Source organism: Acomys minous (genome assembly GCF_964271855.1).
Source record: "Acomys minous genome assembly, chromosome: 12".
In the NCBI taxonomy this organism is placed as follows: Eukaryota; Metazoa; Chordata; class Mammalia; order Rodentia; family Muridae; genus Acomys; species Acomys minous.
The window spans coordinates 53,477,862-53,500,915 of NC_140493.1; the positions used below are offsets into that span (position 1 = coordinate 53,477,862).

Genomic DNA, 23,054 nt, shown 5'->3' on the forward strand with positions numbered 1-23,054 from the left:
AAATGTGTTTAGCACCAAGTCAGATGTTCTTCAAATGACTTTCAGCAACAGAATGCTATTTTCCAGTGAAATCTTACCTAAGATTGCCTAACCATGTGAAATAAAGGGTTTTATTGCTACCTGTTGCTTAACTATGGTTCAGATTTATTCCTGTTCTTATAACAAATTCAGTCACTGAAAGCTCAACACACTGGTGGCCAGACAGAGGCTAACATCTGACCCACATGTATTTGGCTGTTTATGTTTTTGTTTGTTTGTTTCCTTTGTTTGTTGAGACAGAGTTTTTCTCTGCAGCTCTAGCCACAGGCTACAGGCTGGCCATGAGCTCCCAGAGATCTTCGTGCCTCTGCCTCTGAGTTATGAGTGATGGCATTAAATAATGTGTGTACCACCTCCACCTAGCTCGTTTATCATTCTTTACCATATGCATTGAGTTATAATAAAATAGTTTGAGGAATTGCCACCATTCTTCTTTTACATAGATTAAAAAAAGATTTTTTTTTGTATCCCAAATAAATCATCGTTAGATACCGGTGTCCTGTGCTAGCAATCACAATGGTGTCTCCTGCCTTCCATGTCACTGTTTCTTGTACAGTTATGGTCCATTCTCCTGTATTTGCAGTGTGAGCCAAGCGAGTCCAGACCACAGGAACAGGCAGACCTGGAAGCCACATACAAATTGAACATTTCTTCAGATATGTTTTCTGGGTTACTAAGTGCTTTCTGCATTTGAGTTAAGTCAAGTCAACTTGATGAAGACTTATTTTGTCTTAGGATTTCACCACTTATCTCAAAAAAGAAAGATGAGAAATTCTTGCTTCGGAAAATTAACAGCTAGGTTTATAACAACATGCCAGTATAATAATTATGCATCTATGAAATTAGTAAATTGTGCTTCTGCAACAATGTGTTCTGATTGTGAAGATCTTCTTTATAGAAACTGAGTATAATTTGTGATCATATTATCACTGTTGGTATAAACTGCTTAAACTGATAATCTACAGATAAATCATGTACTTAAATTTCTAAGAGATCATAGTAAGTGTATATTTAATACCATGTGGGACATCTATGGTCACAGTATTTCTGTTTATAGTATTCTACATTCACAAAAGACATAAAAGACTATGGTTATCACCATATGGAAGACATCAGTGTAAAAATGACTCAGTTCATGTTTAAGCAATGTCATCCTGGTACCTCAAAAATGATCAATCCACATCGCTTGATGACAATTTCCTGAACTAATACTGTAGGAAAGTACAAATATACATTTTTTTTATATTTTAGAAATATCCTGGTTTCCAAAGTAAAAATCAGAACATTACCATCTTCTAATTCCAAAATTAGTGCCTTCTCAGACAGAGTAGTGAGCACATAAAGTCCATAAGGTAAGAGTGTTTGACCATCCATAGAAATGGCTATAAGAAGGCTATGGGATGGCCTAGAGGGAAGGCATGCCCTTGGTTCTGAGTCTTGCTTATAGGTGTAGCTTTCTAGATTAATGGGTGGACTCAGAAAGAAATGGGGAACAGACACTATCCAAAGCTAGAAGCCTGGCAAGCCTATTACAGAGTGGCTTACCGTGCAGATCCAGTGTACCCTCTCTTACAGCCAATGTTTTAGCTCCATATACAGGGAGCTCAGGAGATCTAAGATGCCCATGCAGAGTAATGACAGCCTGGTGTTGAAATGGGGACGCTTCTGTCCCAATCTGAAAGAATTCATAGAACACTAAGCCTCTCAGTTCACAGTTCTAATTATGCAAAAATTTTTTTTGTTTTCTTTCCCATTTGAGAATTATCCAGGCATTCATATCTTTCTTTCACAATGTAAGCCTTAATTTTTTGTGTGTTTGTGTTTTCATATGTGTGTAGGTTCATGTGTGTGCTATTGTCACATGGAAAACATCAATATAAAAAGGATGCAGTCATGTATTAAAGCAGATGGTTCTATATGAGGAAACTAGAGGAAGACCTCCAAGTGTTCCTCAGATACTGTTCATTTTTTCTTGTGTCATCTTGTTAGTTCTCTCAAGCGCTAAAATTTGACTTTTCTAATAAGTCAATATACAACAACTCACCTTCAGGCAACACACTCTTTGACCCATGGCAGTTTTTCTTTTCCTATTTAAGATGCAGGAATATTCTGAGAATAAACCTCCTGCAATGTTGTTACAGTAATTAAACCAATCTAAATAAAGACAACCTCACGAAAATTTGGTAGAATTAACTATTTTTTTACACATAATATTTTAAACAATAAATCAACTAAAGATACTGTTTTCTGTACCTGAAGAACACCCCCATCTGTGATTAGGATATTTTCTGCCTGGAGTTCAATATCAGCTTCATCAAATATCAGCATCCCACCTATAAACCACATAATGTTAAAATGTTACAAGACCTGAAGAGTTGATGACAAAAGAAATTCTAGGGCAAACTGCTTTCCAATAACCACTTATTATTTTAATTATCAATAAACAGTGCAATGACACAAGTTAATTTTATAAATCAGAGCCTCAAAATATAAATTAAGGACAAAGACATAGTTATCTTTGTAGAAACAATTATAACATCAACATTTACTCTCACCTTAAAAAATATTTAGCTCTGAAATTTTTACTATTTTGTGCCACAGCAATAGCTTGACTAGCATCATTAAAAATATACTAAGATGCCTTTTTATAAGATTGATGTCAATTTGAAGATAGCAACTTTCCCTATGGTCCAATTATCTAATGACATCAAATAATAAACATATTTATAACTACAGAAGCTAAAAAATAAATCATAAAATTACAGAAGACTTCAAGCACTTAAGACCATTTTGCCAAAGTTTTTGCACAAAAGCTCCAAGCATTTTCTTATTACTGGGTAATGTTTTGTATGCACAATTGTAATCGCTGTGGTTATTTCTTTTTTATAACAGATACAGACTATGAAGAAGCAGAGAGAACACAGGTTAGAAGCAGCTTCACAGGCAAAGGAGAGACTTGAAGTCAGTGTCTAGGGCAGTCTGGGGTTGTTTAGGATGGACTTGAGCAAACTGCTATAATTTTGTAGCCCCTGGGACCAACTACCTCACTATTTTTGACATGGGTAATGCTGTTATTTTAATCAATTAGGTCTGAGTACATCTAGATGGTCACCACCCTCCACTACTATCACTGGAAAAAAGTTTCATGAGCCAAAGTTTAAAGAATTCTACAGGCATAACCCTAAATAATATCAAAATCACAGATTCTAAAAGCATAGTGCAAAGAGGAAGTCTCCTAATCATGACTTTTGGTTAAATTAACTTCATAGAAACAACCAGCAGAGTTTCACAAACTTACCTTGAATAAGCAGCATCTTCAGAATAGGGGTACTTTGGTCCAGCAGAACTGTCTGTCCTTTTGTAATAACTGCAAGTGACCCTTCCTCTGGTGGGGGGTTTCCTCCCCATGAAGAGTTGGAAGACCAAACATCAACATATAGGAAGACAGCATTCTCCTGCCACAGAGTGTGAGAAACCATAACATTCAGAGAATTTATCAAAAGAAAAAAAAATCTGAAACAGGATACATTTATCTAAGTAATGAAATGGAACTCAACTTAAGATGTTACAGATGAACCAATTATTTCATGGCAATAACAGTTAAATTCCATTATTAATTATTCCAGACAGAATAATTAAAATATCAAATAAAACACAAACAATAAATAACAAAATGTACACACTGCTTAGGTTTCAAAACAGACACAGTTCAATTATCTGTTGGAGACATTCAAATAAGATACCCACTAGCAACAAGCCCACCTCCAGGGTGCTAGATTTTTCATTGCCATGGTTATTATACCCAGCCGTCATTACCAGTTTGGCCTTGCCGATGTTTTTGATGGTGACGTGGACTGGAGCCCAGCCTGAAGGAGCATGGGCACTTGTCACGCAGATGATATGTGTCTTGTTGGAATACTGGACATCACACTTTTCATTGGCTATGGAGACATTAACATCCTGTGTGTTTTCACTGTAAAGGAAGAAAATGTTAACCACATGTGCTTACCTTAAACTTCTGCTTCACTTATTAAAAGCCTTGCGTTCATGTGTTACAGTAAAAGTAGTGGTAATGGATGCTCTACGGTCTTTCAAAGTGCAGGCTGACACCACATTAAGATTCAAAACTATTTAGGGCTGGAGAGATGGCTCAGAGGTTAAGAGCACTGACTGCTCTTCCGGAGGTCCTGAGTTCGATTCCCAGCAACCACATGGTAGCTCACAACCATCTATAATGTGATCTGATGCCCTCTTCTAGACTGCAGGTGTACATGCAGACAGAACACTGTATACATAATAATAGTAAATAAATAAATCTTAAAAAAACTATTTGTTGAGGAAAAATAAGTCAGGGTATAGCAATGTACAAACCAGCAAGTGTTCCAGTGTTAAAGGAAACGCTGCCTGGGTTCAAGGGATCAAGACTCTTTATAGTTTCCAAATAGTTGCATTTTACAAATTGTACAAATTACCCATAATCTTTTCCCTTTGCAGTAGTTTGAGCACAGTCAGAAGTCTTAGAATTTCATCTCTACTTGAAATGCACACTCAGAGTAACTAATTGTCAGCACTTAAGAAACTAAACTAGCCTTCCATGCTTTGGAGTCAGCTCTGTCTACTGCAGGATGGCAGTGCAGCTGAGAGAAAGCCTGGCTGGTTGCAACAGTGCAGCTGAGAGAGAGCCTGGCTGGTTGCAAAGGAATGGATTTGATGAGGGAAAGGATGCTTCTTTTGAACCAGTGAAACATGTGACTGGAGATGCGTTGATGAGAAAAGCATAACAAATGATTTACTTTTGTGAACTTATTGTAAGATTTAGGGCAAGCCATTGCATCTCTTGCACTTTAACCTCCTGAACACAAAGTGGGCTAAAAACACCTTATATGGCAAATAAGGAACCTTCTGTGGGTTGGAAGTTCCCTAGCACAGAGTCCGTGTTCAGTGAATGCTGCTGTTAGTGCTGTGCTGTACCTCAATCATGCCTTACAAACAGAAAGGCCCACGCTATAAGACTGTTCTTTAAAATAATTTTTTACATATACATTTATATTATTACATATATATATATACACAATAGATTATCTATAGCAAGAAGAGCCATGACACAATCAGGAATTATATAAATGTTACATTCTTAGTGTTTTGGCTCTCTGTATTTGACAGCCTTGAAGAAGACATACAATACTGCTCTTGATGACTTGGAGGCATAGGAGAAAGCAAGTGATGGCTTTCACCTAGCAGCATGTGGGTGTGCACTCGGGTGTAGACCGTGTGTGATGGCTTGCACCTAGCAGCATGTGGGTGTGCACTCGGGTGAAGACGGTGTGTGATGGCTTGCACCTAGCAGCATGTGGGTGTGCACTTGGGTGAAGATGGTGTGTGATGGCTTGCACCTAGCAGCATGTGGGTGTGCACTTGGGTGAAGACGGTGTGTGATGGCTTGCACCTAGCAGCATGTGGGTGTGCACTCGGGTGAAGATGGTGTGTGATGGCTTGCATCTAGCAGCATGTGGGTGTGCACTCGGGTGAAGACGGTGTGTGATGACTTGCACCTAGCAGCATGTGGGTGTGCACTCGGGTGAAGACGGTACCTGAATATAGATCCTGTGACTGTAAGTCTGGTGCCCCCAGCAGTGCTGCCTCTTCTGGGAGATATTTCAGTGATGAGTGGAGTCAGGGACAAGACGTATGTGAACACCGTCGTGGACCGCGATGAGTCTTTCCCATTGACCACACTCACTTCACAGGCTTGATCAGGTCCCCTGCCTATGAGGAGAGGGGAGTCAAATGGCGTCGAGTTCTGCCTTCAGGCCCAGATTCACTGTCAACGCCCCCTAAATACTTGCATTATTTTCTTGATTTTTCTGGTGAGCACTTCATAGTGCACACAGGTTGTACCAAATGAACTACCAAATCCTTTGGCAACAGGTAAAAATACCACAGAGCCCATATACATTACTATATACACTTTTAACAAAGGAAGGGCGAGGGGGGAAAGCCAGACTTCTCTTGTGGACAATTCTGCAAACTTGCCAGCTTAGGTTTCCAGTCCTACGAGGTCCAACATTAAAAATTTGAGCTGGAAAAGGAGAGAGACGCAAGGCAGCAGAGGAGGCGGGGGAGGAGCTGGAACAGGACAAGGAACCCACATAAAATAACAGAAGAGGAGCCAGTGTTGAGGCTCACAACCTGCCAATTTTCAACAGTACTGCTGCATATTTTTTAAATCAAAATAAACACTCTAGTGTTGAAATGGCAAATAAAACTCATCATCAAAATATCAAGTAAACAAAAAGTTCACAAAACTTTAAAATCATTTATTAAAATTTTACACATAAAGCATATATATATATATATATATATATATTAAATGTCATTTAAATACCTTCTTAAATTTTGTTACCAGGTGGTGGTGGTACACTGGGGAGAGGCAGGTGGATCTCTGAGTTCAAGGCCAGTCTGGTCTACAGAGTGAGTTCTAGGACAGCTGAGGCTAAAAGAAATACTGCCTAGACCCCCTGTTCAGATCTAGCCAATGGACAGCTCATTCTTCATGGTTGTGGGGTGAGCGGAGGAGACTGCTTCTGACATAAATTCTGGTGACCCCCAATTTGATCACTTCCCCTTGGTGGGGAGGTCCTGCAGGCACACAGAGGAAGGGGAAGCAGGCTATCTGGATGAGACCTGATAGGCTGTGGTCATATGGTGGGGGAGGAGGTCCCCTTCTGTCAGAGGTCAAGGGGAGGGGAGTAGGGGGGAAGAGGGAAGGAGGGTGGGAACAGGAAGATACAAGTGAGGGGATAAGAATCGGATTGTAATCTGAATAAATTATAATAAATTAAAATAAAAAGAAGACCCCCACAAACAAAAATAAAACAAACAGCCCCTCCAAATTGTTAAATAATAATAATAATAATAATAATAATAATAATAATAATAATAATTTATTATTTTTTGAAACAGGGTTTCTCTGTGTAGTCTTGGCTATTCTGGACTCACTTTGTAGACCAGGCTGGCCTTGAACTCAACAGTAATCCACCTGCCTCTGCCTCCTGAGTGCTGGGATTAAAGGAGTGCGCCACCACGCCTGTCCAAATTGTTAAATTATAATGAAAGATCTTTACACAGTACTAGATAGTTGAGATTCACAACAGACCAAACTAGGGTGAATAATGTCTCCATTTAACAGAAAAACTGAAATAGGGAGAAGTTTAGCTACTTAGTTGGGGATAAAAAAGGAGTGGCAAAATGTGAAATTTAGGATTACCTGGAGTTCAGGTTTTATTTTTCAACCAGATAAAAGAAACAGGAATTATAATAATACCAATCATATATCATGTTCCAGGTATCCGTCCTTCTACACGCTAACCTCGCAATAAGTCTATGAAGAATGCCACTATGCTAAACGTTATTTGACAGATGACTTCTCTGAGGGAGAGAGAGGCTCAAAAGCTTTACCAAAGAAATGCTTAGGGCCCAAATCCTGTTGCTGACTGCCAAGGTTTGTACACAAAAGCATTGTGCCAATTCATCTTTTAAAATAACTTTTATTTTTTTATTTTTAATTTTTATAACTTTTATTTTTTTGAGACTATAGCATAAACACATTATTTCCTCCTTTCCTCCCCCCCCTTCCCTCCAAACCATCCTATATGTCTTCTTCTTTTTTTTTTTTTTGGCTTTCTTTCAGGTTTATGGCATCATTTTTCCATTAATTGTTGTTATAATCATATATGTATATTGCATATTTCTAAATACAACATTGGTCTGTGTGATGTTACTGAAGCATATGTTTCCCATGTTGACCATCCAGTGTTAGACAACCAGCTCCTCCATGAAGATGACTATTTCTCCCTCTTCAGTATCCTTTAACTGACTTAACTGACGAGAACGAAAGACATGGTCTCCACTTGGATACCCAACTAAGAGTCACCAACTGATGTCATGAACTAATGTCCTCCGAGTTACAGAGGTAGAAAGTAGAGTTCTGACCAAGTTGCTTGAAGTCAAGTGATCACTTCCAAAGAATTCAACAACTTGAGAAAACAAAGACCGTAAGCTTCTGACAATCAACATTTCTCCCAGGCTGGTGTTCTTTTTTTCTCGAGTACTTACCCTTATTAGGAGGAACCTCACAGACCAGTGTTGTAGAGTCAGATACAAGTCTGTCCACTGCACATTCAGAGTCGCAGACCAATATAGTTGAATTCTGTGGATCAAACCCAGTGCCTGTCACAGTCAAGGTTTGGCCACCACCAAAGCTTCCTGAAGAAGACAAATGAGAGGAGAAAACTGACTGAATATGCAGAAAACTTCCCCTCTGTACATATTTGCTTTAGTTAAAAACGGGAAAGGGAAGTTACTTTGCATAACTTTCTTAGATCTGAAGTTTATCATATTATTAATAAAACCAGATATTTTTTAAAATTGTGTTTTAAATCTTCAATGAGTAAACGTTTCTTCTGGTAACTTAAGCAAAAATTTTTAGAAACTGAAATTTAATTTAAAACAGATGTCACAAAGGATTTCAGAGTACTCAAAACATACATGTAACATTACTATTTGAGTATTTTCATCATACTTTTTAGAGTTTTTTAACCGTTAATTTTCAACTAGAAACAGTGTTTTCTACAGAAAAATTATATTCAAGTTATTCTAAATATGATTTTAAAATTTCCACATGTAACTTGACAATTTAAAATTGGAAAAATTTTAACTAAATGATACAGCTTAATCCCAGCACTTGGGGGGCAAAGGCAGGTGGATCACTGTGAGTTCGAGGCCAGCCTGGTTTACAAAGCAAGTCTAAGACAGTCAATGCTACACAGAGAAACCTTGTCTCAAAAAACAAACAAACAAACAAACAAACGAAAATATTGTTTCTAAATGAGTGCTGAAATAATATAAATTATTTATCTGATCACCTTGTCTTGGATAAATATTCTGAATATGAAGTGGGTACTCAAATACAACAGAGGAGAGGGCAAAGCCTTTTGTCTTATGAAGCATCATCACAGGAAAGATGCCCCCTGCATGCTGTCCCACAGTGCACTGTAACACGCTGTCATTGACGGTGGTCACATTACATGCACTGTCTTTTATCATCACTGAAACATCCGAGATAGCAAATCCAAGGTTAGACCCCATTATTTCAACTTCAGTTCCCGGTGGACCTTAAAAAAAAAAAAAGGAAATGACATAAATACATAGTACATGCTACTTTTTCTATATGCACTTCAAGATATGTAGCTTTACTGTTGTGAATAAAATAATATCCAGTTGAGCCAGGCATTCCTTTAATCTCAGTACTCAAGAGACAGAGGCAGGTGGATCTCTGAGTTCGAGACCAGCCTGGTGTGTATACAGCAAGGTACAGGACAGCCAAGGATACACGGAGAAACCCCTTCTTGAAAAACCAAAACCAAAATAATATTCAGCATTTTAAAGCTATTTAAATAATAGCAATATGATGTGTTATAGACAATTTTTTACTACAATATATACCAGCTTATCGTATATTCATTACAAGTGACTTATCTTAATATTCACTGTTTTCTAGCTCTTATGTTCACGATAACTTTTTTCCATTTTTTCTTTTTTTTCCTTTATTAATTTATTCTTGTTACATCTCAATGGTTATCCCATCCCTTGTATCCTCCCATTCTTCCCTCCCTCCTCTTTTCCCCTTATTCCCCTCCCCTATGACTGTGCCTGAGGGGGATTACCTCCCTGATAACTTGTATATTATCACTTTAGACTTGTAGAGAAAGCAGAAAAAAAGGAACATTGGCAACTGTGGATTTCTGACCCTGAGATTTAGTATTTTGTGCTCTTTCCTCCTTTGATCACAGCAGTTCTTGAGAATGAGCTATACTTTCTGTTACTCAAATATTTTCAGTCTCTACACTTTGAGAAAAAAAGTCATGATATGCAAATAATTAGGTATAACAGTAGAGGAAAATGAACTAACTTAAAGATTAAAAAAAGTAAATATTGATGTTAAGGCCTTAAATTAGCTATACACAAAACCAAAATTTTCATCTTATCTGTTCTTTTATTTTATTTTTTGATAAAACAATACTTTTATTTTTTTTTAATCTCTCCACGTATTTTGGTAAGTTCTAAACACCTCTTACTTTCTTTGCAGGTCTGGAGTGGTGGTTTAGTGACTAAGAGCACAGATGCTCTTCCCGAATTCATGGATTTGACTCCCAGCACCCACACGATGACTCATAATGGCCCCACAAGTGACAGACACCCACACTTGTAAGCAAAACAGTTATACGCATAACAGTAAAATAAAAATTTATAACTGCCTTTGGGTTTTCATTTTATTATAAAATCACTGTATACATATAACATACTTTCTATTTTCCTGTCAATATTATATTGATTTAATTATCAAGAAAACAGAGACTCCAAGATAACGAAGAGTATTACCTTCCTTATAGAGCCCTTCCTTTTTCACATGCACTATTATTTTATATCATATTACCATCCTCTGTAAGACCAAGTACTGTACATGAGCTTTCTTCCTGCTTTCCAATGTTATGCCATCATGTCATAGACGTCTTTAATTACATTAGTTCACTCACAGTCTGTTTCTGTTGAAGTTATTTAACAAAATCTCATGTTTATTGAGCAAAGTTCATTACTTTCTAAGCAAGGCCAGCAGGAATTTACGTGTTCAGATCTGTGCTTATCTCTTCAATCTCAGCTTCAGATAATTAGCTAATTCTTTCTTTTTAAACAAATGTACATTGTGGGCACTAAACATGGAAATCCCATAGGGCATTAAAATAGGTACCCAAATTCCTAAATTTTGCATCAATAGATATCAATATGTATAAAGTATTCGAAATTAAAAGTCTACAAGAAGCAGTTATATTTAATTCTTATAATAAAAATTACTATGTGATGGTCTGATAAAGTAAGCATTATGACAACATAAGTGTTATGAGTCATTACCATAAATTTATATATACTAATGAGTAGTTCATGCTAGTAATATTTTGAAATACAAGCTAAAATTGTTTTATAAAGGTTAAAATTTTGTTTGCCATTTCAAGTGCTGCATTGTTTTAGTGTAATCTATTGCCTGCCTCATCACTAAATAAAGCAGTCCTGGTCTCACTTTCTACACAAGTGTCTTATTCATCATAGATGTTGTCTGGAGGGCACATTCAAAGACAGTGATGGAAATTGGTCACGAGAACAATTAAGGCTGGTTCTCTGCTCTTTATACGTGCAGAAAAAAGACCTCTGTAAATCTTTATTCATACCACACGAAGAATGGCATCTAATAATAATTCATAGGGATTCTGTAGCCAACAAGAAGCATTGTCTATGCATAGACATCCATGTCCCAGCCAGTCTCAGAGCTATTCCCATGTAGTGGGATTAGCAATATAAGTTACCTGTTTGTTCTGCAGTTTGAATTCTTCAATCCTGATTGTATGTATCTCCCTCCCTCATCCCTCTCTCAGATGCTCTCCCTCCCTCCCCTAGTCCTCAGAAAGAGGAGTCCTCTTCCCCAAACATCCCGCCTCTATCTATCAAGTCTCATATGTGCTACCAGCACCATCTTCCTCTGTGGCCTGGCAAGGCTGCCCTGTCAGGGGGAAGTGATCAAAGTTGGGTGACCAGAGTCAATGTCAGAAATAGTCCCTACTCCCCATAGGTGGGACCCATAAGGAGACTGTGCAGACTGTCTACTACATCTGAGCAGAGGGTCTAGGTCCACATCATATATGGTCCTTGGTTGGTGTGGGAAAGATGTTTCTTTAAGTCTGCCAAATACAAACAGCCAAGATGTATGAATGTAATGCGCGCGCATTACACACACACACACACACACACACATAGAGACACACACACACACACACACACACACAAAATTCCTAAATGTTTTATGATTCTTCTTGCTGTAGGTAGTTTCTTGTTATATATGTGTAATAATATAAATGCATATGTAAAAAATATTTAAGAAAACAAAAAAGAATGGTCATGAAAGCAAGAAACAAATGCCATTGATGATGGGGTCAGTACCAGCTCTGGGCAAGTGCCACAGCTGTGCAAGTAGTCCTCGGTGGTATAAGAAATCAGGTAGAACAAGCCGTGGACATTACGTCATTAAGCAGTGCTCCTCCACGGCCTTTGTTTCAGAGTCTGCCTCAGGTTCCTGCCCTTAGTGCCTACCTTGGCCTCCTTGTGTGATGGACTATGATAAGGATGTGTAAGCCAAACAAACCCATTTCTACACAAGTTGCTCTGGGTCATGATGTGCTTTGAGTCAGCAATAGAAAGCAACCCGAAACAGTGATGCTCTTGACTGTTATGCTGCAGCTGCTCTTCTAGGGTCCTTCACACAGATTATTACCATTCAAATAGCATGAAAACTAGAAACTGTGGCACATGGCAAGAGATAAGATGCCATCTCCCTCTGAACATGCCACTTCCTTGGAAAGAATCCTGTCGTATACCAACGATCATCAGTTGGAGTTTATAGAAATAAAATACTCTGCACAAATATCAGAGTTAATAACTCACTCATGAAGTTACCAGTCGTTTCTTGTGCCACATCAGTATTAATGACAGAAACTACTCATTTTGCTCCTAAGACAGTCATCTATTTCTTTCCCATTTGTAATTTAGATCAAGTTGATGAACAATATGTTCCTATATCAAAGTTGGGGTTTTATGCTGAGAATGTATAAAAAAAGGACAAAATAGAGTCTGCACAGAACTTGAATCCCATGTAGTATATTAACTGGCTTAAGTAGAACTATGTGGAATATGTTCTTTAATGTCACAATGCCGTAACAATGAATATTACTGTAATATGACATCCATACAATAAAAAGGCATAGAGACACTGGAATACCTCTATTTGGAGTGATTCTTTTGAGGGATGGCGTGTCCTCCACGGCATACGTATATGACAAAGGTGGGTAAATGACTGCATTAACAGAGATCTTGAGGTTGGCTGTGCCAGCTTTCCCAGCTGGGGTGGTGCAGTAGACCTCACTGGAGTTGATGGACGTAATTTGACAAGGGTTATCCCCAACAGTAAGTGTGGTGTTGCCAGGAGAAAAGCCATTGCCTGTGATCGTCAGTGTCGTCCCACCAGCAATGCTTCCAGAGGTCGGTGAGACAGAAGCTATGGCAGGGCTACCGACAGTCAGGTTTCCCAGAGCCAAGCCCTTAGACCCAACCACAACACCGAGAGAATGAAATCCAGCTGCTAGTGGGGTCATAAGAACAGTAATATTATTTTCATTAACATCTATTGCTCTGAACTGTTGACTTCCAATAAATATAGAAATCTCTTCCAACACTGTCCCAAAACCCTCTCCTTCAATAAGAACATTTATAGATCCTTCGATGGAGTTCGGGAAAACTCCGGTTACATAGGGAGCAATGTTTTCTAAATAGGAAAAGCTACAGTTTCCCTGACATCGGGCACGTACTCCATGTATTAGGAGGTCTACAAGAACAAGCTGCTGGGGAGCAGGAGATGTTTCACATTCAATGGCGGTGTAGGTCACAGTTAGAACTCTACATGGGAATTCACCCATAAAGACTTCTACACCTGCAGAAGAAGCCATGAATCCAGAGCCGTGTATTGTCACCCTTGTCATGCCTGTAGTTGACCCTGCCTTTGGCAACACCATATCTATGTTTGGCAAAAGTACAAACCGCCTGTCAAATTCACTGGGCAGTGTGTTGATAGCAGTGCCCAGGTTGTAGACAATCAAAGTAACAGTTTCTCTGACCCCAACATCCATTGAGTTTTGAGGGTCAATATGACACGTAATAGAATTTTCACTGCTTTCTTCTACAACACAAGGGTAGCTGCCAATTGTAACCTGGAAGAAAAAATGAATATGAAATAAAAACGTTGATATATTATCCTCATATACGCTTTATGTTTATATTAGTATCAATTATATCTTAAAAAGTTAATTCTGTGAAAAATTTGTATTAATAAAATTAATTTGGGAAATTGATGAACGAAAACATACCTTAAATTGACCATAAAATCAATATCATGGTTGTACAAGTGTGTTAATAACTAAGTAATGCACATTAGTCAAAAAGTATAAAAACTGAGTAACCATCAGCTGGGTCAGTGAATACACTTGCTGTGACTTGCCGTACAACAAAGTCTTTATTCAGCCATAAAAAGAAATGAAGTACTGAAACATGAACGAGCGTCCAGAATATTATGCCAAAGGAAAATGGATTTGCACAAAGAACCTTATATTGTAGAAAAATAGGATAGGCAAATCTACATGGAAGAGAAACCGATTAGCAGTTACTAGTGTGCTGAACTGGATGAAGGAGGTGGGTGATGTACCAGAATGTTTCTGTTATGATCATAACATGTTCTCAAACTTACCCAGTCACAGGTGTACAGCTCCGCTAATACTATTAAATATACACACATGTGTAATTATAAGCTTTAAGTGAGTTATAGGCAATAAGTCTGATGAAATTACACTCGGAGAGTGTGGTCAAAATGTCGTTGTTTTGTTGGGTATGTGGACACCGAGAAGAAAAGATTTTACTTCCTTACCTTATTAGCACACTGACGACTGCTGAAGCCGTGTCCAGTGATGGTTAGGAGCTCATTCACTGTCCCAGCAGAGGGAGTAATGGTGCTTATAGATGGCGAAATGCAATCGGAAAGCTCAAAGAGCAATTTACTTGAATTTTTAACCCTTGTATCACTCAGGCCACACGGGGGTTCTGTTGCTAGGCAGCCGGCTGCCGTACTTGCCAAGTCCAAGTTCTCGGGGTCTGTTTTAGACAAAAAGAGCATCTGTAAGCCACGCACATGAGCCTAAGACAAGAACTGGGTTCAGACTCCATTACTGTTTGTTTAAACTAGGGGATTAGGTGGTTTTACATTCTCGAGATCTGATAATTTTTTTTTAAAGCAGAGTAATTTTATGTAATTAATTTTAGCCTTAGGAAGAGACAAATGCAGTTAGATCCAGCCATCTGACATCTACTGTACAAAGGTCACTTTAACTCCGGGTCACCTGCTACAGTTTCCATGTTTAAGCATCTTACCTGGAGCATATGTTGCTTCTGTGTTTCCCACGAACAGGCGCAGGGGAATGTGCCTGGTTTCAGCAGGTAAAACGTTAATGAATCCTTGGAGAGCTATGGACTGCATCTCATCAACATACCCGCTGCTGTAGTAATGGATTCCAGGGGATGTAAACTGGTAAGAAAATGAACCTGCCATAAAATAAGATTGTTCACAAGTGATCCGAGCAATTAGTGACTCTTCAAAAACTAGGTGAGGAAATTGGAAATTATCATTTCAAGCATATGTAGATGACATTTTTCTTATTTTTATGTGTCTTATGGCTCAATAGGAAATAGTAGAGAATGAGTCACTGGCTATAAAATTTTTTTTTTTTTAGTAATAATAAGATCACAATCTGGCAAGATCCAGCTTTACTTTAAAAAGAAAACTATGGAAAGTCTGGCCTAATTTATCAAATTTTAAAGAAAACTGAAATACAATGAAAATATAAATATACTGTTACAAGCTTAGAACAAACTAGTTATTCTGAAAGGCATACTAACACTTAGCCATCCAACAAGAAGTGCTGATAACAGTCATCAAAGTTTCATTATTTGATAACAGATCAGTGTGACTAAAACACACAGTCCTGTTTTCATTGCACTTTGTTGAACAACGTATGTTTCAGCTGGTCAATTATCATGCAATCAATGAAGACAACAAAGGCAAGGATTCAGTATAGTATGTTTAAGATAACTGTTTGCATTTATTTATAATATATTTCAATAGACATAAACTGCCAGGTAAATGAATTTGTGACTTTATTTGTATGGTTAATGTACGTAAACACATTTACTATAACTAAGAAAAAGGGGCATGATACTGAAAATGTCAACAAAACAGGAGCATACCTGATGCGGATTTTTCCCTTCCACTTGTAAATCCTTTGCCATCATAAGTCACACTTCCAGGATGCGAGACTGAGAAAACCCGGTAGCCGATACCTCTAAGAAAGGGGTGTGCTTGCCAGTACCACACCACAGTATCGCCCACGGTCACATTCAAGGCTTGTGGAGACCAAGAATAACCTAGTCCATGCACTGGGAGTAAGAATGGAGGCAGATTTTTACAAGGGAACAAAGCAAATGTCCTAATAATTAACCATGCAAACAGTCATTTCTATAAAGTGAGAACAACTTCCTAGTTAGTATTGCACATAATTTAAACACTCAACCAAAATAAAACCAGAATTACTAGAAAGCGAGATCACAGAATATGCAGGAAGAAATAAACGGTAACTAATGACTCCAGAAGTGACCATCAGAAGACACTGAAAAGAGGTGGGTGCCCAATAAATAAGTTGCTCAGAAATATTTCACGGAAGGCTGCCAATGCCCTTATCCAGACTTTACAGAAGAAGTTTTGGAAGGAACTGGTTATGCTAACAATTTCAGCTTGAATAATCATTCTGAAATTCATGACTGATCAACCGCAGTAGCTCAGGGCGCAGTTACCCAGGAGGTCCTAGATTGCCATGAAATCACTAGAAATCTCTGAGTAGGAAATTATAGAGCTTGGCCTTCTCAACTCAAAAAGAGTATCTCCTATGACTAAATATGTAGTATGTAGTCTGAACTTAACTCAAGCTCATGACATATGTTACTACATATGTATTAAGGATATGATTTTTCATCTCATATGGAGAACACTGCAAAAGTATAAAAGAATCAACATTGTTTCTATGAACAACTTGAAATGCAAACTAAAAGTCATCTTAATTTCAGTATAAAGTCTCTCTTTTTTTTCAATATATAAATGTTGGTTGGTACCTAAATGTGATCCATTGTTGGTAATCCTGAACACAGTCCCTGTTGAATGGAGAGTGCATCGGATGACATTTTCTGATGATGATGTAATGTCACATGGGAAGGAACCTAAAAATATAAAGGTAAGAGAAACATTTCCCGTTTTTGTGAACGAAGAGACAGAGTATCAGTAGTAGAGACCCAAAGCTTAACATAGCTCTGCGGTGTATGGACAGGTCTTTGGGGTTTGCTTCTGATGGCCAATTCAGTTGACTAAGTATTTTCACGGTCACGGACGTGTTTTATATACGTTAAATACACAATGACAATTGGTTAGAAATGAAAGAGTAAAAAAACAGAGTTGTTCGCTTTCTCATCATCCCTTCAACCACAAACCCTTGACCTTTTCTATAGTAACAGAGGAACAAACTGGAGAGAGGGATCAGCAGTTAAGAGCTCTTATTCCTTTGCAGAAGCGGGGAGTTCAGGTCCCAGCAGCCACGCCCAGTTCAGGTCTCAGCAGCCACTTCCAGTTCAAGTCTCAGCAGCCACGCCCAGTTTAGGTCCCAGCAGCCACGCCCAGTGGCTCACAACTGCCTATAACCCCAGCTCCAGGGTACTCAATGTCTTCCTCTGGCCTCATATGAATACCAATTTGTATGAATCCCCCCCTTCCATTAAGGATATAAAAAATGCAATTGAGAGTATTAGTGTAATCTTTCTTAAAATATTGAAAAGCCATTGAACATATTTGTGTAACAACCCAGTTCCTCCAGCAGATCCATTTAGTCAAGAAATACCTTAACAGGCCTCCCTTACCCCCTCAGGACAAGAGTTTACCTAAGAGGACAGAATTCTCAGTTGGGATTGTGCTGAATCCAAGCCCCATTATAGTGATGTCAGTGCCACCATACAAAGAGCCTCTCTGAGGAAACATGTGGGTGACTTTCAAAATGTACAGTATTGAAGCATTTAACTTGTTCCTGAAAAGAAAAAAAAGAATATATTCCCAATGAGCTTTCTTACTCAGGCCCACAGTGTTTGGGGAATAGGAAATACATATGAATACATATATAATTAGACATTAATTTGGATAATCTGGTAATCATCTTTACTTTGGTTAAACATATATATTAATTTTGAAAACTAGAATTTTGAAAAAACAAAATAGCAGAAATATGTGAGATGGAAAGTCTTAAAGCAGTATAGAAAATATGATTATAAGAAAAGAGATCACAAGAAAAAAGTGAAATACTTTAAAGTATGTTACATTTTTACTATTGTAAGATGTTGAGGCAGATTTACATGTATAGAAAAGTAGCAACAAAATTCCATATGTTATAGAAGTAATTAATTTTATGCAATTCATTTAATGTTTCCTAGTTGTTGAAAACTGGTCATGACTTAATTTATTTATTTTTCAATTACAGATAATTTGTCTACTAGGGTGCCATGAAATTGTGCCACGGTCCTTTGACCTGATACGTACGGTCCAACTTCTATATCCTAAGTCCGACCACAACAGCACAATCTATAGATTCCAAAGAGGTTTCCTGTTGCTTTATTTAACTCCTTTAGCATGCTGGGTTGGCATTTCTCCACCTACCGTCTAAATACAGTTTGGGTTTGATGCTGCACATAATACCATCGAGCAGAAGCCAGTAGCTTTTCAAGAACTCTGTGAGCTCCTCCCATTAACTCCAGCAGGAAGTGCTGCCCTATATTCCTTGTTTACTGGTCACTGATTTTGGCACTCATCACGTGCCTTTCTATTCTGACGCCTGCTTTTTCTCTGCCTTTATTTTAAGCCATTAATTTAGCTTGCTGTTCTTCCAAGTATTCCAAGCTAGCAATTATATCAGAGAAGAACTAAAAGTTTGCTGTTAACAGCTTCGGGAAAGAAAATTCAAAATTCCTATAGGAAATAGAACCAGCGAGGGATTGTCTCTGCTCTTTCCTTTAGATGGCCAGATCCTGGCTTAACTGTCACCACGTCAGGGAACCCTGCCTTACTCCATGGAATGCTAGTTCCCTCCATTGTACATTCTTATTACACTTGTGATCTAATATTAATAAACTTTCCACATTTATAATTGTTACAGAACTCGGTTAATCATTGATAAAAACCCCTCCAACAAAACTGTGAGTAGTGCTAGTGCAGGAAATTATTCTAAATTCAGAATTAAACAAATACTCTCATCCCATTGCCAAAACTGCTTGAAAAACATTTCCTGCAGGAATGCAAATCACATGGCCAATACAAAAACCCAATTGCACAGACAATTTTTATAATCTCTTCTAAATAGTTCGGTCAAAAATCAAAATCTCTTTATGAGAGTATTTAAGAATCTTTTCTACGTGGAGATATAAATGGGTAGAGAAAACAATCAACATATTTGATGATTAATATTTTTCCCTCTCCCAATTTTATTAGCCCCAACCATTTCCCAGTCATATCATTTATAATCTTCATCATACCCTGTTGATGCCAAACCCCAGTTTCTGATTTTGACGTAGATGTCGTGTCTTCCTGGAGGCAACTTGGGCAAAAGGCACCGAATGTCTGTGAAGTTTGAGTGAAGAACCCGGCAGGGTTTTTCTCCAACATACACAATGTTTTCTGCGAGTTCATTTCCAAAGTTATAACCCTTAATTGTTAAATTGACATTTCCTATTTTTTAAAAATAAAAATACAACTTGTCACATAAAAATTTAAGTTCTTATCCAGCATAAAATTTGCATATTAACCAAATGAACATGTTTATCTTTCTTTGGATTTAGAAAAATTTCCAGAGGAAAAATTGAAAAGAATAAGTTAATGCTTCTGTGGACACATAAAATGCATGTTTGTTTCACAAAGGAAAAAAAAAAGCACTGAAGTATTTTTAAAATATATAATATTTTTTCTCACCATTGTACATGTTATGAGTAAAATTTTAAGTTGACTTCTTTGTATTTCAAAGCAAAGGGAAAGTAAAGAGCACGTTTCCACATAAGGAGCAAAACGTCAGTGCGGAACTATGCTTTCAAAGTCTTTCTGGAAGTAGTTTCCAGTTTTTCATCAAATGGTTGGGCTTTTTTTTTTTTGTCTATTTGGTCCCAAGAAAAAGTGGGAAAAGTCAATTGCAGGCTCAAAACTCAGTAGTGTGATAGGGACTATTAAAAAGACAGAATGGAGTCTAGCTTGAGATTACACCAAAATCTACCGCTACGTATGAAGCCTTCACTGTCCTGGGTGTCTATCAACAGATGAGTGGGCAATGAAAATGTAAATATGCATGATAGAATTTTATTTTGCTGTTAATAAAGGGATAATATGGAATTTGCATGTAAATTGATGGAACCTGAAATAACCATATTGAGTGAGCTAACTCAGATCCAGAAAGACAAATGATTGATCTCACTGAAGAATTTCTTACCCAGAACTGTCCGTTCTTTGGGACTGAAATCAATGATAAGTGGTGTTTGTAAGCAGCTGTAACTAAAACTTTCCTTTGCTGTGGCTTCAATTCCATTGGTAATAACAGAAATATCAACTGTACCCTCAATTCTCTGAAATAAATGAAAAAAAAATAGAAAAGTTTAAGTGGTGAAGTATTTAAGTCCAGTCACTAAGCTGGGGCACTAACTCAGTCAGTAAATGTTTGTGTTACAAGCATGAGGCCCTGAACTTGATCCCTAGAGTGCACATTAATAAAGGACAGAGACAGAAAGAAAGTGGAAAGAAGCCAGATGTGGTGCCTTGACCTCCCATCCTAGCCTTGTTGGCAAGATCTAGCCACTGAGGCATCATATCTGAATTCTGACAATTCCTGGGGAACTACATCCAAGGCTATGTGCACGCATGTGCGTGTGCATGCACACACATGCACACCCACACCCCCCCCCCGACACACAACAAAAACAAAATGCCAACGAGTGAAGATAGAATTACTATAAACTTCTGAAATTGTTTCACTTCAGTTATGAATCAGAATTACTTTTCAGATATTTAAAGTTGTTGTATTTAGTGTAGGTTATGGATCTAAATTCCCAAGACAGCCATCTAATGGCCCTGCAGGGTTTATGGTCCATTTTACTGCATTTATATTACTTAAGGGCTCCATGATGTAGCTGAGATGCTCTGGCAAATGGCTCTCTGCCTGGCAGAGGACAAGATACGAACATTTTACTCTTGCTCCCTTGCCATAGTCTCAAATCTAATACGTCTCCTTCATTCACAAACCAGGTTGCATATTTAGCTAATCTAGTTATGTACTCTAAGCCCAAACATTGAAAACCATTTTATATTTCCACTCATGGCATCTGGGCAATTGTCAGTAAGGCAGTCTTTATCAGCTGGCATTTCATTAATGCACATGTTGTGTTTCACTGAATGATTTAAACAAAATGTTTTTCATACTGTCATATCCCCTAAACCCTTTTTCTATTATTGGACCAACACACACTCATTGATTTTTTCCCTGCACATCTTACTATGTCCATAGTTAGTCTGCTATGTTTTGAGATTTGGCATCAGTGCCTGCATCTACACTTATCATCACTTTGCACATAATTAGTGAGCCACAGACCTGATTTAAATTTAAGGAGGATTTTTAAATAATAAGGAATGATCATTGATTCTGAGGTCTTATATCCTATGGCAAACATATCCTATGGCCAATTCTTTTTGCCAAAAAATGGAAATTTCAGCACTTTAAACATAATTTTCTAGGTCAGCTAGATGGCCCAGGGGTGAACATGCTTGCTAACCAACTCCGATGATCTAGTGGATCCTGGGAAGGTCCCAGGAAGAGATCTGACTCTGCAGGCTGTCCTCTTCCCTCCACAGATATGCAGTGACACGTCACACTTGTGCATGTACACAGAAAGTAAATAAGTGTAAAATTCAACACAAAAATACACATAAAAAATTTATTTAAAAAACATGTCTAGATTTGTTTCTCTGAAGTTAACAGAGTATTAATACTGAGTCCTTTTCAAATTTTAGTTTATCTGTTAATTCTCTGATGACTCTCAAGTGCTGATAGGATATGACTTCTTTTATGAGACTCCTGACTGCCCACGGTCCACTCTCCACTGTCCATTCCCCACTGTTCACTCCCCACTGCCACTGTCCACTCCCCACTGTCCATTCTCCACCGTCCACTCCCCACTGTCCACTCCCCACCATCCACTCCCCACTGCCACTGTCCACTCCCCACTGTCCACTCCCCACCGTCCACTCCCCACCGTCCACTCCACTGTCCTTCATCTTTGTACCTCTGTCTGTTATTTCAAGTGATATGCATTGTTTACTTGGCGTTGTTTTGGGTGGCTATCTTCATCATGATTTTTTAATGTCTCAGATGTGCAAAAAATATTTTGGCTTTGGCTTTTAGTTAAAAGATGATGACGTCATTTTTTTTTTTTTTTTACAGACAATAATGAAAACCGTGAACTTTGGAGAGACATGTCGCTCTGTCTACCCACCCTCCTAGATGTTTCCCAGTTGATAAGGTTAGTTCTACTGGAGGTGAGCGAGGAGTGAAGCCAGAGGCCCTTACTTTTGACGTTCTGCAGCTGATCCTATTCAAATCGGCCTCAATCACATTGCACGTTTCATTTCCAACTAAAACAGTTGAATTTTCACTAAAACCAAATCCAGACACTGTCAGTAGAGTGCCACCTTTATAAGAAGAACACAGAAAAGAAAACCAATGGTCAGACCGACTACAACAGGATGAAACTTTCCCGCTCCCTAGCGCATCGTTCCTGAGTCATCCAGTCCCGGCAGATGGAGAAGTAGCCATGCAGTTACCACCACAAGCCCAGCGAAGCCCTCAATTGCACAGGCTTGCCCATATTGGCTTTGGGGTAGATCAGCAGCAACTACTACTTCATCCTGCAAGAAGATGTCTATTTATCCCACGTGTGAGGAATGAGGGTGAACTGAGATTTAAATTTTAATATCTGTAAGAAAGGAGAAAATATGAAAGAAGAAACAAAATAAAGCAAAGGTAATGTAGTTTTTAAAAACACACCCCAAATCAACGCCAAAGCACAAGTTCCAATATTAATCATGGTTTAAAAAAAAAAAACAAACCACAAATTAAGTGAAACAGCACAAGAAAAAAAATGTGTTATTGTGTGTGCATTCTCTTTGTCAGTCTTTCTTTGTCCTGTTTGTC

The 23,054-nt window shown here is 38.2% G+C and overlaps 1 protein-coding gene across 1 annotated transcript in view; it reads right to left on the reverse strand.

Annotated features, from left to right (window-relative positions):
* Nucleotides 1–23,054, reverse strand: part of PKHD1L1 (PKHD1 like 1) — a 144,008-nt gene that overhangs the window by 64,099 nt on the left and 56,855 nt on the right. Inside the window, exons 30-46 of the mRNA XM_084803031.1 lie at nt 22,431–22,552; nt 20,304–20,436; nt 19,363–19,555; nt 17,725–17,867; nt 16,909–17,013; nt 15,991–16,179; nt 15,118–15,288; nt 14,618–14,841; nt 12,923–13,907; nt 8,964–9,212; nt 8,155–8,304; nt 5,631–5,805; nt 3,856–4,012; nt 3,338–3,494; nt 2,293–2,372; nt 1,585–1,714; nt 532–661 (exon numbers count right to left, since the gene is read on the reverse strand). Coding sequence (XP_084659157.1) covers nt 532–661; nt 1,585–1,714; nt 2,293–2,372; nt 3,338–3,494; nt 3,856–4,012; nt 5,631–5,805; nt 8,155–8,304; nt 8,964–9,212; nt 12,923–13,907; nt 14,618–14,841; nt 15,118–15,288; nt 15,991–16,179; nt 16,909–17,013; nt 17,725–17,867; nt 19,363–19,555; nt 20,304–20,436; nt 22,431–22,552 — 3,493 coding nt within the window. The remainder of the gene's footprint in view (nt 1–531; nt 662–1,584; nt 1,715–2,292; nt 2,373–3,337; nt 3,495–3,855; nt 4,013–5,630; nt 5,806–8,154; nt 8,305–8,963; nt 9,213–12,922; nt 13,908–14,617; nt 14,842–15,117; nt 15,289–15,990; nt 16,180–16,908; nt 17,014–17,724; nt 17,868–19,362; nt 19,556–20,303; nt 20,437–22,430; nt 22,553–23,054) is intronic.